The sequence below is a fragment of the Watersipora subatra genome, chromosome 3 (genome assembly GCF_963576615.1).
Source record: "Watersipora subatra chromosome 3, tzWatSuba1.1, whole genome shotgun sequence".
Classification (NCBI taxonomy): domain Eukaryota; kingdom Metazoa; phylum Bryozoa; class Gymnolaemata; order Cheilostomatida; family Watersiporidae; genus Watersipora; species Watersipora subatra.
This window is the reverse complement of record NC_088710.1, coordinates 32,649,022-32,662,561: the sequence shown is the minus strand read 5'-3', so window position 1 is coordinate 32,662,561 and position 13,540 is coordinate 32,649,022. Positions and strand designations below refer to the sequence as shown.

At 37.6% G+C, this 13,540-nt stretch overlaps 1 protein-coding gene across 1 annotated transcript; it reads left to right on the top strand.

The window, feature by feature from the left end:
• Window positions 1-3,571: 3,571 nt before the first annotated feature.
• On the top strand, window positions 3,572-8,599 carry LOC137390513 (caspase-4-like). Its single transcript, XM_068076842.1, has 5 exons — window positions 3,572-3,748; window positions 5,876-6,098; window positions 7,429-7,665; window positions 8,058-8,167; window positions 8,468-8,599. Exons 1-5 carry the CDS (start codon window positions 3,572-3,574, stop codon window positions 8,597-8,599), a joined length of 879 nt encoding a protein of 292 aa, XP_067932943.1.
• The last annotated feature ends 4,941 nt before the right edge of the window (window positions 8,600-13,540 follow it).

Here is a 13,540-nt window from a genome sequence, read left to right as displayed (position 1 = left end):
TGAGTGAATGTTGTAGCCGGTTCTCTTAGGCCTGCGTTCTGGGCTGACTATCTCGACATGCCAAGGTATTCTTGCTTCTATTTTATTTTTCCTGCTCCTAAAGAGCCTATATTTTGGGCCCTGTCCTTTACAGTTTAAGAGCATCTTTGTTCAGAGCATTTCTTTAATAGGTGTGATTGAGCAATACCTTCATGACCTGCTATTGCTCAAAAATCTTGCCTACAGCTTAGGGTTATCTCCTTTTTTTTGCTACTTGTTCACTATTCAAACCAAGTTTTAGATGTATAGAGGGGTTGTTCCTTCTGGTTTCTCTATTGTTTCTTATTTTGACCTGGAGATAGCTGCGCAGCTTCTCCAACCACTTGAGGAGCTCCACCACATCTTTGTGTATTGGTTGGTGCTCAGTTGGTAGAGGGTGGTATTTTAGCTCAACCAGCAAGCACAGCTCTCATTTGAGCCTTTGCAGGTTTGTCATCGATCCTGTTGCTGAATGTAGCGTACTCCACATGCCCTCATCAGCTGGGGGAACAACACATTTCCTTCTCTCTTGCATACTTGAGCCAGTTGCCCATTAGCCAGTTGTTGTGTTCCACTACATCACTGACCCGGCGGTGATACAGAGTAGTTTGTGTTTTCTCTACATGACTGAGCTGACACAGCTCAGTCATTAGTTGACTATTAAACTTTGCTATTTGGTCTGTGTATATTTGTTCTAGCAAACGCGTGCCTTAGAAGACTCACTTATCATGGGCACTGGCAACCACTAACACCATGGTTTTTTCGGAGTACCAAAGTATCTCGCCTTCAGTGAAAGTGGTTGATTAACACTTATATTAGCTTACTACCCTTTTGTGTCATTGACGGTGACTCCACCCTATCCACTCTTCCTTTTTGCTAGGGCGTGTGATTTTGAGCTTTTGGTTTCTTTTGCTGTCATTGTCCAACTATACTTCTCGGCTTGGCATAACTCGAGTCTCTTGACCAGTCACCTCATTGTCACTGTCAGTTTTAACCAGTACCATGTTAGCTGAAGGGCACTGGCTGCCTCATTCAACCCACAGTGGTCCAAGGAATGTGTTTGCCACACAGTGTTTTTTTGACACTTGGCGAACAGACTGTACACAATCTGGCTTGGTTTGGAGGTGAAGTCTGGACTTCAAGCACTCCATCTTGCTGTATTTTGAAAAATAGCCAGATTTGTTCATTTGCTACCACCCCCCTCCCACTTATATTGCTTGCTGGTAAGCTACTTATGGCACGTGGTGGTCATGGGCTCTTGGCCGTTGGCCTGCATTTGTTCCAGCTTTCTGCCAATGTTACCTCGAGTCTGCACCCAAGCTGTGTCGCAAAGACTCAGGGTAGCTTTGGCAGCCCTGGGTCAACTTCTCTGGCTACTGCCTTCAAGGCGGCAGGATAGTCTAAATTGCCAGTCATCTTGCGAGCGCGCCTAGCAACCTCTGACATGGCTGGCTGTTGAGTTTCCTTCTAGTCTACACGACAAGGGCTGTTCATGGCAAGGACTTTCTGGGCAGGTTTGATATCTTTTAGCTTGATAAGCTCACACTGTCAATATTTCTCACTGGTCTGCAGGCTCAGCTCATTAGCTTTCCATGGTGGGACCCATTCTGGCATGCTAGCATGTAATGGGATTCTGCCACAATCTCCAACTATCAGACTACTTGGGTAGTGGCTTCTTCCTCCTACACAGCCATCAGAGTGAAACATGATGGGTTCAGAGTAAAAACTGCCAGCTATATAGACAAGATTAAAAGTGCTTCACTGTGCTGATGTATGCAATCATCCTGTCCTGAGTTTGGAACAATACTGTCCTTACCCCACACCCACTTGCATCCTTATCTAAGCTGTTATACGACCGATTCGGATTGGAATATACCAGCACAGGTGAGGAAGAGATTTGTTCCTCACATCATCAGCGGCAGCCTGCTTCTCCCTCATGTGCAATTGTCTTCTTTACCTGGCAGCCTTTGCAAGGGTCATGTTGTGTTGGCTAAACTCAAACTGTACTGAAGGTAGTAACCTACCATGCTCAGCAAGACTCGAAGCTCTCTGAGCCGCATTCCGGTCGACTATTCTTAGACTATTTTTGTCTTCTTATTGTCACTGTTGATCCTTTCTTTGCTTATCTTTTGTCCCAAGTAAGGCACCTGTGACTGGAACAGTTCACATTTAGCTGGCTTAAGCTTGAGCCATGTTTCCTTTAGCCACCGGAACAGCTCCTGTAACTGGTGCAGGTGTGTCCTGAAATCTGAAGAAATTGCTATGATGTTATCCAAATAAAGTAGCAGCATTTGCCGATGAAGGCTGTGCAGTACCTTCTCCATTAGCCTCTAAAAGGTGGCTAGAGCGGAAGTGAGCCTTAACAACAAAACCTTCAATTTCCATAAGCCAGATCGTGTCGCAAATGCTGACTTCTGTGCATCGACATCTAAAAGCACTTGCCGGTACTTATTGACCATGTCTAGCAGACTAAAGAACTTGCTGCCAAAAAGGGCACTGAGACCGTAGTTGGTCTGGGAAGAGTGTAAGTTTGCCACCTTTTGACCACATTGAGTCAGCGTTAGTCAGTACAGAACCGCCATTTCCCATCCGTCCAGACCAACACCACATGCGAAATCCAGGCACTTTTGGCAGTCTCAATGAGATCATTACTGGGCGACCCTGTACTTGGCCTTCCCTCTGGGCCTCTTGCTCCAATTTCAGCTGGTGAAAAAGTTGACATATTGGTCAAGCTCCCTCCTTCAGTGGAATGGAGTGTTTTACTTCAAAAAAATCAGGCCCATGTTTTCTTATTTCATGATTAACGTGGCCTGGTAGCGTGTTAACATTCTGGCCAGCCGTTTAGCTTGCGCTAGCTCCTCACAGCTCTGTCTCGTTGCTCGTAACAGGTCCTTCAGGTGAGTTGGCACCCCTACCTCTTGCGTTTTGGCAATTCAGATAAAGTAGCTCAAACATGAGAGGGGAGGTTCATTATCTACTTGATGGGTCGATGAGGTTCAGACACCACATGACTACCCTTTCCTTCACTCGTAAGGCTGGTTGAAAATTGTAGCGAGTTTGGTACCTAGGGCAGCCCCCTATTAGCCCCAACAAGAAGTAGTTGTAGGCTGTAACCCAACATTGAACAGCCATAGAAGTCTGAGCCATTCCCAACTACCATTCCTTAAACCATTTGAACTTTGCTAAGTAACAGCTGCCCATATCTATTGATACATGTCAACTCATCGTCGCTTTTTAAGGCCTTCCTTGCTGAGGTCGAGCATGGCTGCATATGTCTAGACAGCTACCTGAAACACCACTAGGGCTAGGACAGTTGGGGGCCTCAGTGCTACCAGTAGTCAGCACTACTGTTGGGGCAGGGTCGTTCTGGTTCTGCCAAAGGGCTCTACCATTTCTTACTGAGTCACATTCAGAGAAATTGCCTCGGCAGTCTCTTCGAACGTGGCTTTGGTCTCCACAGCCACAAAATAGGAAGGCTTGGCTGGTTCGGCCTCTTCGGGCTGTTTTGTTCATCTTATAGCTAGCAAACCTGCTTTGTTAGCTGTTGCACAAAATGTGCAAGCTGGCTGAAGATCTGGTTATAGACTACCCTTGCCCGGTTGACTGGCTGCTTTTTCATAGACTGGATGGCTGGCTGCTGGCATTTTTTAAACCGTACTCGAAGGAACTCAATACCAGCTCGTACCATGTCTGTCAATGTGGAAGTCGGCACGGGCTAATAGCTCCCCTTGTGAGTCAGGACTGTACAGCATACTGCATAACCTGTTTTTGCCATGTTGGCCCACTGTGGGTCTGGCAGATCGCCATATGCTACTCAAACTAGCTGCTTCACCTGTATGGAGTACTTCTGGAGGTTGGTCTGTGCAACTTTTTTTAAGGTTCTTAGTTCATAATGACCTTGCATAGGAGAGAGGCTGAACCGAGCCCTAAGCATGTCAAAGATGGCTTCGATTTGGTTTGCCTGACAGCAGTTTTCTGTCTCTTCTGGCAGAGCTTTGCGTAGGTGAACCTGCCTGGCCACCTTTGTCTAACCGTTGATTTCAGTTACCTTCTGAAAGTGGCTTATAAAATATTCTACATCCTTGGTGCCAGTGTATTGAGTTACTTTGAATTAATGAGTTGGGAGCCAGGAGCACCATCATCAGCCTTTTTAATACATTGGTAGACGGCCTGTATCTCTATCCGTGTTTTAGTATGCCAGGTATCTATGCTGACAATTTTTTTTTACAAGAGATACTTTTTAAAGGTTGGGAGGTGAGCTGTCATATGTAGGGCAGCTGAGCCTTTCCCAGGTTGCATGGTATCTCGCCTTGCAATTCTTGCTTTCTTGGGTCTCTCCCTTACTAGAGCAGGGTACTATCATTAGGACAGCCTTGAGCAGGTTATTTTGTAGTGTGCTGGTTTCTGTGAAGCTAGTGATTCAGGAGATCCTTCTACTGCGACCAGTGTAAAGGAACCGCCATGACCCTTTACTACTCCACAAAGAAGTAGACCACCTTCAGCGTATAGAAGCTTTATGCGTATGCCAAAAGTATATAAATATGAACACAGTCAATTTTTGCATACAAGAACTGCAATGGCAAGACTTTCTCGTGATTTCCTCTACTATGGCTCATCAGGCTCCTTATGTAGCTCTTTCGATTGTAGGCTCTACCATTTTCTAAATGACCGGCCTCTGCCAGCTCGGCAACGAGCCAGTTTATTTGGTGCCTGGTTGGTAGTCAGCTGGACCAATCTTGGCACAACCTGTTTTGGCCTCACTCTGGCATGGCCGATGCAAGTTTCCTTGCTAAGCTATGTAATTATGTTATAATCGGCTCGGCCAATCCGGCCAGCCATATCAATCTCTCCGCTCTAGGCGCAGTTGTTAGTTTCCATTACACTATCCTAATTTATATATATATAAATCTCAAGGTTTGTGTGTGTGATTCGGTTTTTCAGCAATAATTAGTAAAATCTTGGAATGAGGAATCCATTTTCCCAGACAATAGGCTAAACCATTGAGCTAAGTGAGATTGGTAGATTCAATAAGCGATATATGTCACTATGTAGGCAAAAATACACATACCGCTTTGTGCTACGGTCCAACATCTTTTCATGCTTGCTCTCATGGCTTTTATTAGTAAGTTTAGCAATACTAGCTTACTCAAATTAGCAATTGGCAATGTGTCAAGCTAATGGCAAGTGGCAGGTAACTACATTGTCTGTCACTGTTTAGAAACTGACTTTTAATACACATGCAATGCTGGGAATTCTGCTAGTATTATATAATCTATGATAGACTACTACTGTATCTCAATATTCTGTAGTCTAGGTTAGACTAGTACTGTATCTCAATACTTGATAGGCTAGGTTAGAGTAGTGTGGTACCTAAATATTTCATAGCCTAGATTAGGCTAATACCGTATCTCAATATTCCATAGTCTATGTCAGATTAGTGCTATAACTTAATATTTCATAGTCTAGGTTAGACTAGTGGTAATTTATTATTTACTAACTATTTAATGTGGTCTTTTCAATCTCCTTTGGGTATAATCTCGTTAGACTCCTTAATGAAAAGAAATCTTTTTATTGAAAATGTCAACATTGCAAAACTTATCAAAGGAAGACCTTCTAAAGCCTTTAATACAAAATCTATTAGTAATCTTTTAATACCTCAGAAAGTCTCCCCTTTTTAGACTTATTGGTGCATCCAGTCTTGGATTTTAATAGATTTATTATGTTTATGATTTTTAAATATTCATATTTACAATTATTTTACTTGAAAACTTTAAAATTGTTCAAAACAAAAAATTCTAAAGAGATAGAAACAAGACACCTTACAATTTATCAATTTTCTGTGTAAACCTGTTAACAGGAAATACTAAAAGAGATACGAGAGGAAACAAGTAGAGAAGAGCACAGCAGGCTAGGAATGTTTGTACTGATCATCATGAGCCATGGAACTGAAGGAGACATGCTGATAGACCACCATGGTAAACCTTTCTCATTGATATCTATTAGAGACAGCTTGTCTCCAAGGAGATTTCCTGCAATGGCTGGTAAACCCAAGCTCATCATTGTACAAGCCTGCTCTGGAGGTTGGTAAAATGAATGTTGATGTGTTGCATACTTTTACTTACATACAATGTATATAGTTTATACACAACTCACCTCCTTTGTCTAGAACATTCCATCTGAAAAAAGGTTATAATTTGGTATACATACTCTATCAAATCCTATTAATATATATTTAATCAAGTGATTATACCAACTTATACCTTGGTTCAGAAGAAGTAGGCTGGTTACCATGTTCACCCGTTTGCACATTCCTCTCTCAACAAAGCTGTTCATTTCTCTACCATGCTTTTCAAAAGCTCTCTACTCTAGCAATATTCATGTTGGTTATGCACCAACAAAAAGAACTATTCAAATAAACGTAAAATTATGTATTGATTGTGCTTGTAAACAAGTGTTTATCTTATCAGATTTTGTGAGTCATTCATTGACTTATTCTAATAAGTGGATAGCGCTTAATATATGTTACTGCATGTCTATAACACCATTTGATTTCATTCTCCCACCTTCACTTTTATTATAAATATGTGCATATAAATGCATTCTCACGTGCAAGAATCCTTCAGTTGATACTTAGGCTATTGAAGAAGCATGTAATTAGAGCACTTTGAAGTCTGCAAAATATTAGAAAAATTATTTTATGGAGATTTTGCTAGTATTTAAGCAAACTGTTTTTTTTGGAGTTGCAGACCTTCTTTGCTATAAATTTGCATATTCATTTATCATCTCATGATAAATATTATTTTTAATAAATAAAACATGTCATATATAAACATGTGTATATGTGTATGTACGTATGGATACTCTAACTGAATTTAATATAGTTTATGAGATATTATGCATTTAGACTTCGGTTAAATACAGCATTTTAAAATATATTCTACAAATAAAACTTCTATTTTATGTTATTCAACAAGCTTTAACAAACTTCATTAGGATTTGGCACTTGCTGACATGTTGTACCACTTTAAAACGTTTTGCAGTGTCTATCCTCTATTCATATATAATTTACACATAACAGTCATAAGATTCACTAGTTTATTATAACTATTTGCTTGTACATCTGACCACTAGCACTTACCTACTAACCTTGTAGGGTAAGAACTTATTATCCTAATTGTCATTTAATACATACAGCAGTCTAAATATTGATTCAGTCAATTAATAGAAAGCTACTCAGTAAAAGAGATAAAATGTTTTCAAAAAGCATTAATTGCAGTTTCTTCAGGTTTTTTATAACATATACCAATGAATTCTAGAAAATACAGGAATTATCCTAGATACACGGATCATAATTGATTACAATAGCCAGCATGCTGGTATTCATCTGCTCTTCTCACACTTTTATTTTAGGACGGACTGACTTTGGTGACTTGAAAGAACTTTCTAATTCAGAGCTCAGTCGCAGTCCAAATGCCTCAAAGTTACATGGTCAGCAATTGGCTTCTTCCTCCACTCCGTCAGTGTCTGCTGCAGTGGAGATCACAGAACTTCCTTTTTTCCTCAAGCCAGATGATGAAGGATCCCTTTCAGATCGTCCTATTGTACTCAACGTGGATGACTTCTTTATCATGAAGTCTAGTTGTGAAGGTTAGTACTTAGGCATGATGTCATTCACTTGTTAATTATACTACAGTGACTTACAGCTGAGATCATCAGCTCATTAAGGAGGAGTTATTTGGGCTCACTTTATAAATATCTTATCTTTCAATCTACTTTTTCACACAAAAACTAGTAGCTGTTCAAGTACTCTCTATTGACTCTTAATCTGTACTCAGTTTTAACAATAGATATTCACCATTTCTTTGTTTTGGTAGACTGCCATCTAAAAGACTACTGTTTATAGTAGCGCAACAAAACTATCTACTGTCTATCCTATGACAGATACTGTACTTTGTTTTTCTGAGCCTACATGTATTGTCCTGCTCCAAATTAAGTCTGTGTAGAGTGCCGAGATTGCTCATTTTACATTTATATTACAGCATACACATCAACTAGATCCAAGACTCATGGATCCTGGTTTATCAGGGTTTTAGTTGCCACTTTCTACAAGCACTCGTGTCACAGAGATGTAGAGAGTTTATTCAAAATAGTAAGTATATCTTATTCCTTTGTATTAAGTAGTAACTAGTATATTAGCAGATGAGACAAAGTAGAGGTGACACTTGTTGAGGTTACATTGACTATTTTATAATGGTAGTCAGGAGATGACTGCTGACTGATGAAGTGAACTATTACTATTTGAAGATTAATTTAAGAATTCATATTTCTATATAAACAGCTTGCATAATGTTGCTATGGTAAAAGTATGTCTAAATTAGCGAGTCATTGACCACATATCAAATTTATACAACAAGTTATCTGAATGAATGTTTCTTAATACTGCTTATAGATACAGCAAAAGGTACGGAAAGTCAGTCTTAGCCAGGCAAACTATACACAGGGTGGAAATGTTCCATCAGCGATATGCACTTTTACTCAAGGAAAGAAGCTGTATCTGTTTCCAGGTTTCCCAAGGCGCTAAAAATTTTAGTAGCTTTGAGACAGCCTCTTTGATAACTTCAAACAACTTTTTTGAACTATGAACTATGAACTTGAGTACTATGTGAAAAGGACGGTGCTATCTATCAAGACGAGGTCATCCCACATCTTAGTACCACTAAATGAGTGGTTTAGATGGCACCACTAATACCACTTATTAGCAGGTTATATTAGTACCACTCATGGTGTGGCTTTATTCGTATTACTCATACAGAGATGTTTATCTTGATGATTTATTATAAGATATCTAGAATGCAGCAACATAATTATAGCATTGTTTAAAACCGCTCAAGCAGTGGTATTAGTTTAGTACCACTTGTGGTGTGGTAGCAATTAAAATCTGGAATTATAAAAGAAATACCAATAATATTATAATGAACAATCCTGTTGAAACGGCTAAAAAGCTCATTGAAGGAAGAAGAGAGATGCTGAGACAATCGGAATGGTATGTTTTGAATAGGGTATGACTAGTTGTAGTGGGCGCTAGCTAACCAGTTAAAAAGAGACAACCATTGTGAATCAATCGTCATCAATACATATTTATTACAATTGAATATGAGAATGATTGATTTATAGGTGAATACTAACATCTGTGTGCCAATAGCAGTGTTTGTCCTAAAGGCAAATAGTTATTTCCTACCACTCATACTGTGGTATTAGCTATTATCACACTAGGAGTGGTGCTAATTAATACCACTGCGTGAGTGGTTTTAAAATGACCACTCTCATACCACTGAACAAGCCATATTATTCATACTGTTTTATATATGGTATTTATGTGGGGATACACTGATCAAGACTATACAAATATACATTTGGACAAGCTGGCTAGTGGTCGTGCATTCTCCCTTTTGATGATACATGCGTTTGTCTTTCTTGCAACATGTTGAAAGGGCAACAAAGGAAAACATTTTTAGATAGGTTTCTCGTAGAATGACCAGCTGATTATAAGAGGGAAACAAAGGAAAAATAGCAAAGCCGCAGGAATAAATTTAAAACTATGAACGCCAAATAAATTTTAATTACATTAAGTTTAAAATAAAAGTTTGCTTTCAAGTTTGTGCATCAAACTCCAAACTTATCAAAGTTGAATGTTGTATTGAAGAATAACCTTTTCCTCCCTCTTTGGCAAACACTAGAATTAGCTGCTGTTGTACATGTATGTATTTAATTTTACATTGTTATTAATCACATTGTCTTGCATTATTTTTTATTTTTGGCTTTGTGAAAGCATGTGGTAAGTTAGGACAATTACCAACCTACTTTTTCTGTTACAATATCTTGTTCTAAGTGTTTTTGTTTGTTTTTTTTTCAGAGTATGGAAACCAATCAATATATCTTTAATTGTTCTATATATATAAATAAATTACACCAATGTGCGAGTGAATTAACATACGAGCTCAGTCCCAGAACGGATTGAACTCATAAGTCAAGGTGTGACCATATGTGATAAAATCTCATAAACTCTAGTGAATTTCCTTGTCGAAATCAAATAAAGTTCATAAGCATACCAACTAGATTTACAAGCTAAAATGTTAGGTCTATAAGTTAACCAGTAAGGTTCACACGATAACCAACAAGGTTCACACACTAACAATTCGGTTCAGACGCTGACATTTATGTTCACAAGCTATCCTATTGAAAAGTATAGCACCCGTAGTTGTTAACCTATTCAGGTTGTTTGTCTCTTGCGTCTATTGATAAGGTTTTGGAGGCTATTATGTTTAAAATTCAGTCAGTCTTGTTACTTTTTATTCTTTTGATAAAAATAGCCATTATTTAAACAACACCTCGCTTTGACCGCCACTTTGGACAAAGGGTTTGAAAATAGACGCCACCCTTACATGACTGCCACTTGTATTTTATTGCCACTATTTGACTTTCCCAATCTTCACAAATCCATATTATCAAATGATCAATAGAAAAGTGTTCACAGCACTGTAATTATAGTGACTCAATTGCAGTTCATCCATTGTTTCTGTTTGTGTCGAAGTTTGTTTTCCAATTCCAATTCTTTATATTTTCTGTTAAAACTTTGATTGCAACACCATAGAATTATTGAGTAACTGTATCAGGCTAATAGTAGTTAATGTTTATTGCAGTCCTAATACTTTAATGTACTGTATGTAAAAAATTTTTTAGTAATTATGATGGTTTAGACGACTTGAGCTAAAAGTTTATCCTTATTTATCATTACTATTATTGCCTAAAGGTTTTGCTCTAATAAACATTGTTGAAGAACTAATAAACATTGCGAGAAGAACTTAAAAGGTTTCTGACAACTGAAAAGTCTGATTACTCAAATTTGTTTTCAAGTGGTGAGTGGTGAACAAAACTGGCATACCTGGCTGATATATTTCATCATCTTAACAAACTGAACACAAGGATGCAGGGTAAAAATGAAAACCTGCTTACAAGCACTGATAAAGTAAATGGAACCCATTTAAAGGTCCATCTCTGGCAACTGCATGTGCTGCAACAACATGAAATGGCAAAGTCCCATTGCTGCGCTGTGTGAGGTAATATGTAAACATTTTAAAAGTCTCGAGCAGAAGTTGTCATTTTATTTCTCTTCAGCCTCCACTGAATGCTTTGACTGGGTTAGGGACCCATACAGCTCAGCATCAGTTGTTGGAAAGAACATGACTTTACAAGAGCAAGAGCAACTAACTGAACTGAAAGAGGATCGGGGTTTAAAACTAAGATTCGCTGATCTTCCTTTGGACAGTTTTTGGTTAACTGCTGCCATAGAGTTCCCCATTCTGGCCAACAAAGCTGTTCTCACATTGCTCCCATTTACCACCACATATGTGTGTGAGCTGAGCTTTTCAAGCCTAACTTCTATAAAAACTAAAAACAGAGAGAGACTGAGAGCTACTGAAGAAGAGTTCTTGTCTGTCTTTCTTCTATTCCTGCCAGGATATCGGCTTTGTGTTTATCTAAACAGGCCCAGGTTTCACACTTGAAGTATCAACAAATTGATGAATTATATTGTGATCAAATATACTGTTCAGAGTGTGATTTTATAACATTTTTGGTTAGTAGTATGCCGCAAAACTTTTCCAATGTAAAATGTGCCTTAAATCAAAATGTTTAAAAACACTGCTTTAGACGACTTGTGCTAAGCACGCATCCAGCTAAAACTTTATCATATTTTATTATCATCTTATGATGTAAAGGTTTTGCTCTAATAAAAATTGTTTGAATGTTAATATCTACTAGCTCCGCATTGGAAAAGAAGTCAGGTCAGCAGACACTGGAAGGTATTGAACAGCCAGAATATGATGAGAGGTTTCTACATGTACATGAGAGCAACAATCAAATCAAGACCTGTCGTGCAAATGATGCAAATATTTTTGTTTCGAAAATGTTAATTTTTATTTCTGAATTTATTATAATTTGGTTATGGCTTGTGTTGTTGAATATATATTTGTAGCATTTGATAAATTATTATTATTATTATTATAAAACTTATAAATTATTTGATAGCATAATTGCGGTAATTGATGAGTGCAATGAGTTTTTATGCAACCTTGTTAAATATAGTTAAAATATTAAAATATGCCTTTAAATTTAAAATGAAATAAAAGAAGTCCAATAAATTGCAGCCTAGGTTACAAGATCATTGTAGGTTAATTGCGTGCGATAGATATCAACTGGTAGAAGCATGTATCAGCTTTCTAGTACATATTTATTTTTGGCATCTATGACAGTTGGAGGTAAGTTAGCAAATTACTTGAATCCATCAAGGTTAAAGCCGCATCGTAATACAACTTCTCATTTTATTTAAACATCACCTCTAATAAAGCGCCACTATAAAGGAAGGGTTGAAAGATATTGCGCCATAGCTTTCTAATAAAGCTTTTACGGTATACCAAACTCATTTTGTTGTAGCAAGCTGAGATAAGTAGTAGCTATTACTAAAAACTCTCTTAAAATCAATTTACATATTGCTTTTGGGCATTGAGGCTTTTGAAAGTACATACCTAATGCCAAAGGGTAAATGTAGCGAGCAAAGCTTCTATTTAGGTATCCATTTTTTGTAAAAATTTTATTTCCATGTATTAAAGGATTTTGCTTACTTCATGTTATTTTCCTTTTTTTTCCCTTCTCTTTTTGTAGCTTGTCCTTTTATCTTTCTTATTTATTTATTCACAATCTCTTCCTTCTTAGCATGTTTTTTCTTTTGCTCTTACATCATTTTTTCTCTTTTCCTCTCTTTTTGCCTTTTGTGCTCTTCTTTGCTTTTTTCTTCCAGTATTTTTTTCTTTTCTGCTATTTTTTCTCTTCTGCTTTCCCTTTCTCACTTGCTATCTCTTCTTTTTTTGTTGTTTCCTCATCTTTTGCTTTGTTTTTCATGTTTTTTCTCTCTTTTCTTAATCTTGTTTGCATTTTTTCTTGTCTTTTGCACTGTTCTGTTATTCAACTTTTCATTTTCTTGTTTTTTTTATATTTTTGTTCTCTCCATTTGTCTTTTTTTGCTTTGCACTCTTTCTCTTTTTCTTTATTTTGTTCCTTCTCAATATTTTCTCTTTTTTGCCTTCTCTTTGCTCCTCTTCTTTTTTTTTCGTTTACCTGTTTTCTGTTTCTTTATTTCTCTTTTCATCTTCACTTTCGTCTTTTAGTAATTCCTTTTCTTTCTTTTTGTTTATCATTCTCGCTATTTTTTTCACTTTTTTTCAAATGTATGCTATCTTTTTTTTTCCTTCTTCTTTCTTTTATCTCTCTTCTTCTTTTCTATACCATTTTTTTCTCTGATTTCCATTTTTTTTTCATTTTTTTATCTTTTTCTTTGTCTTTGCTGTTTTCTATTATCCACATATTTTTTTCACTTACCAACAAAATATTTTTTTTGTTGCATTTTCATGTTTAATGTTCCATTTACATGCTCAAGTTACAAAAATAATCTTTTTTTTCTCCAGTT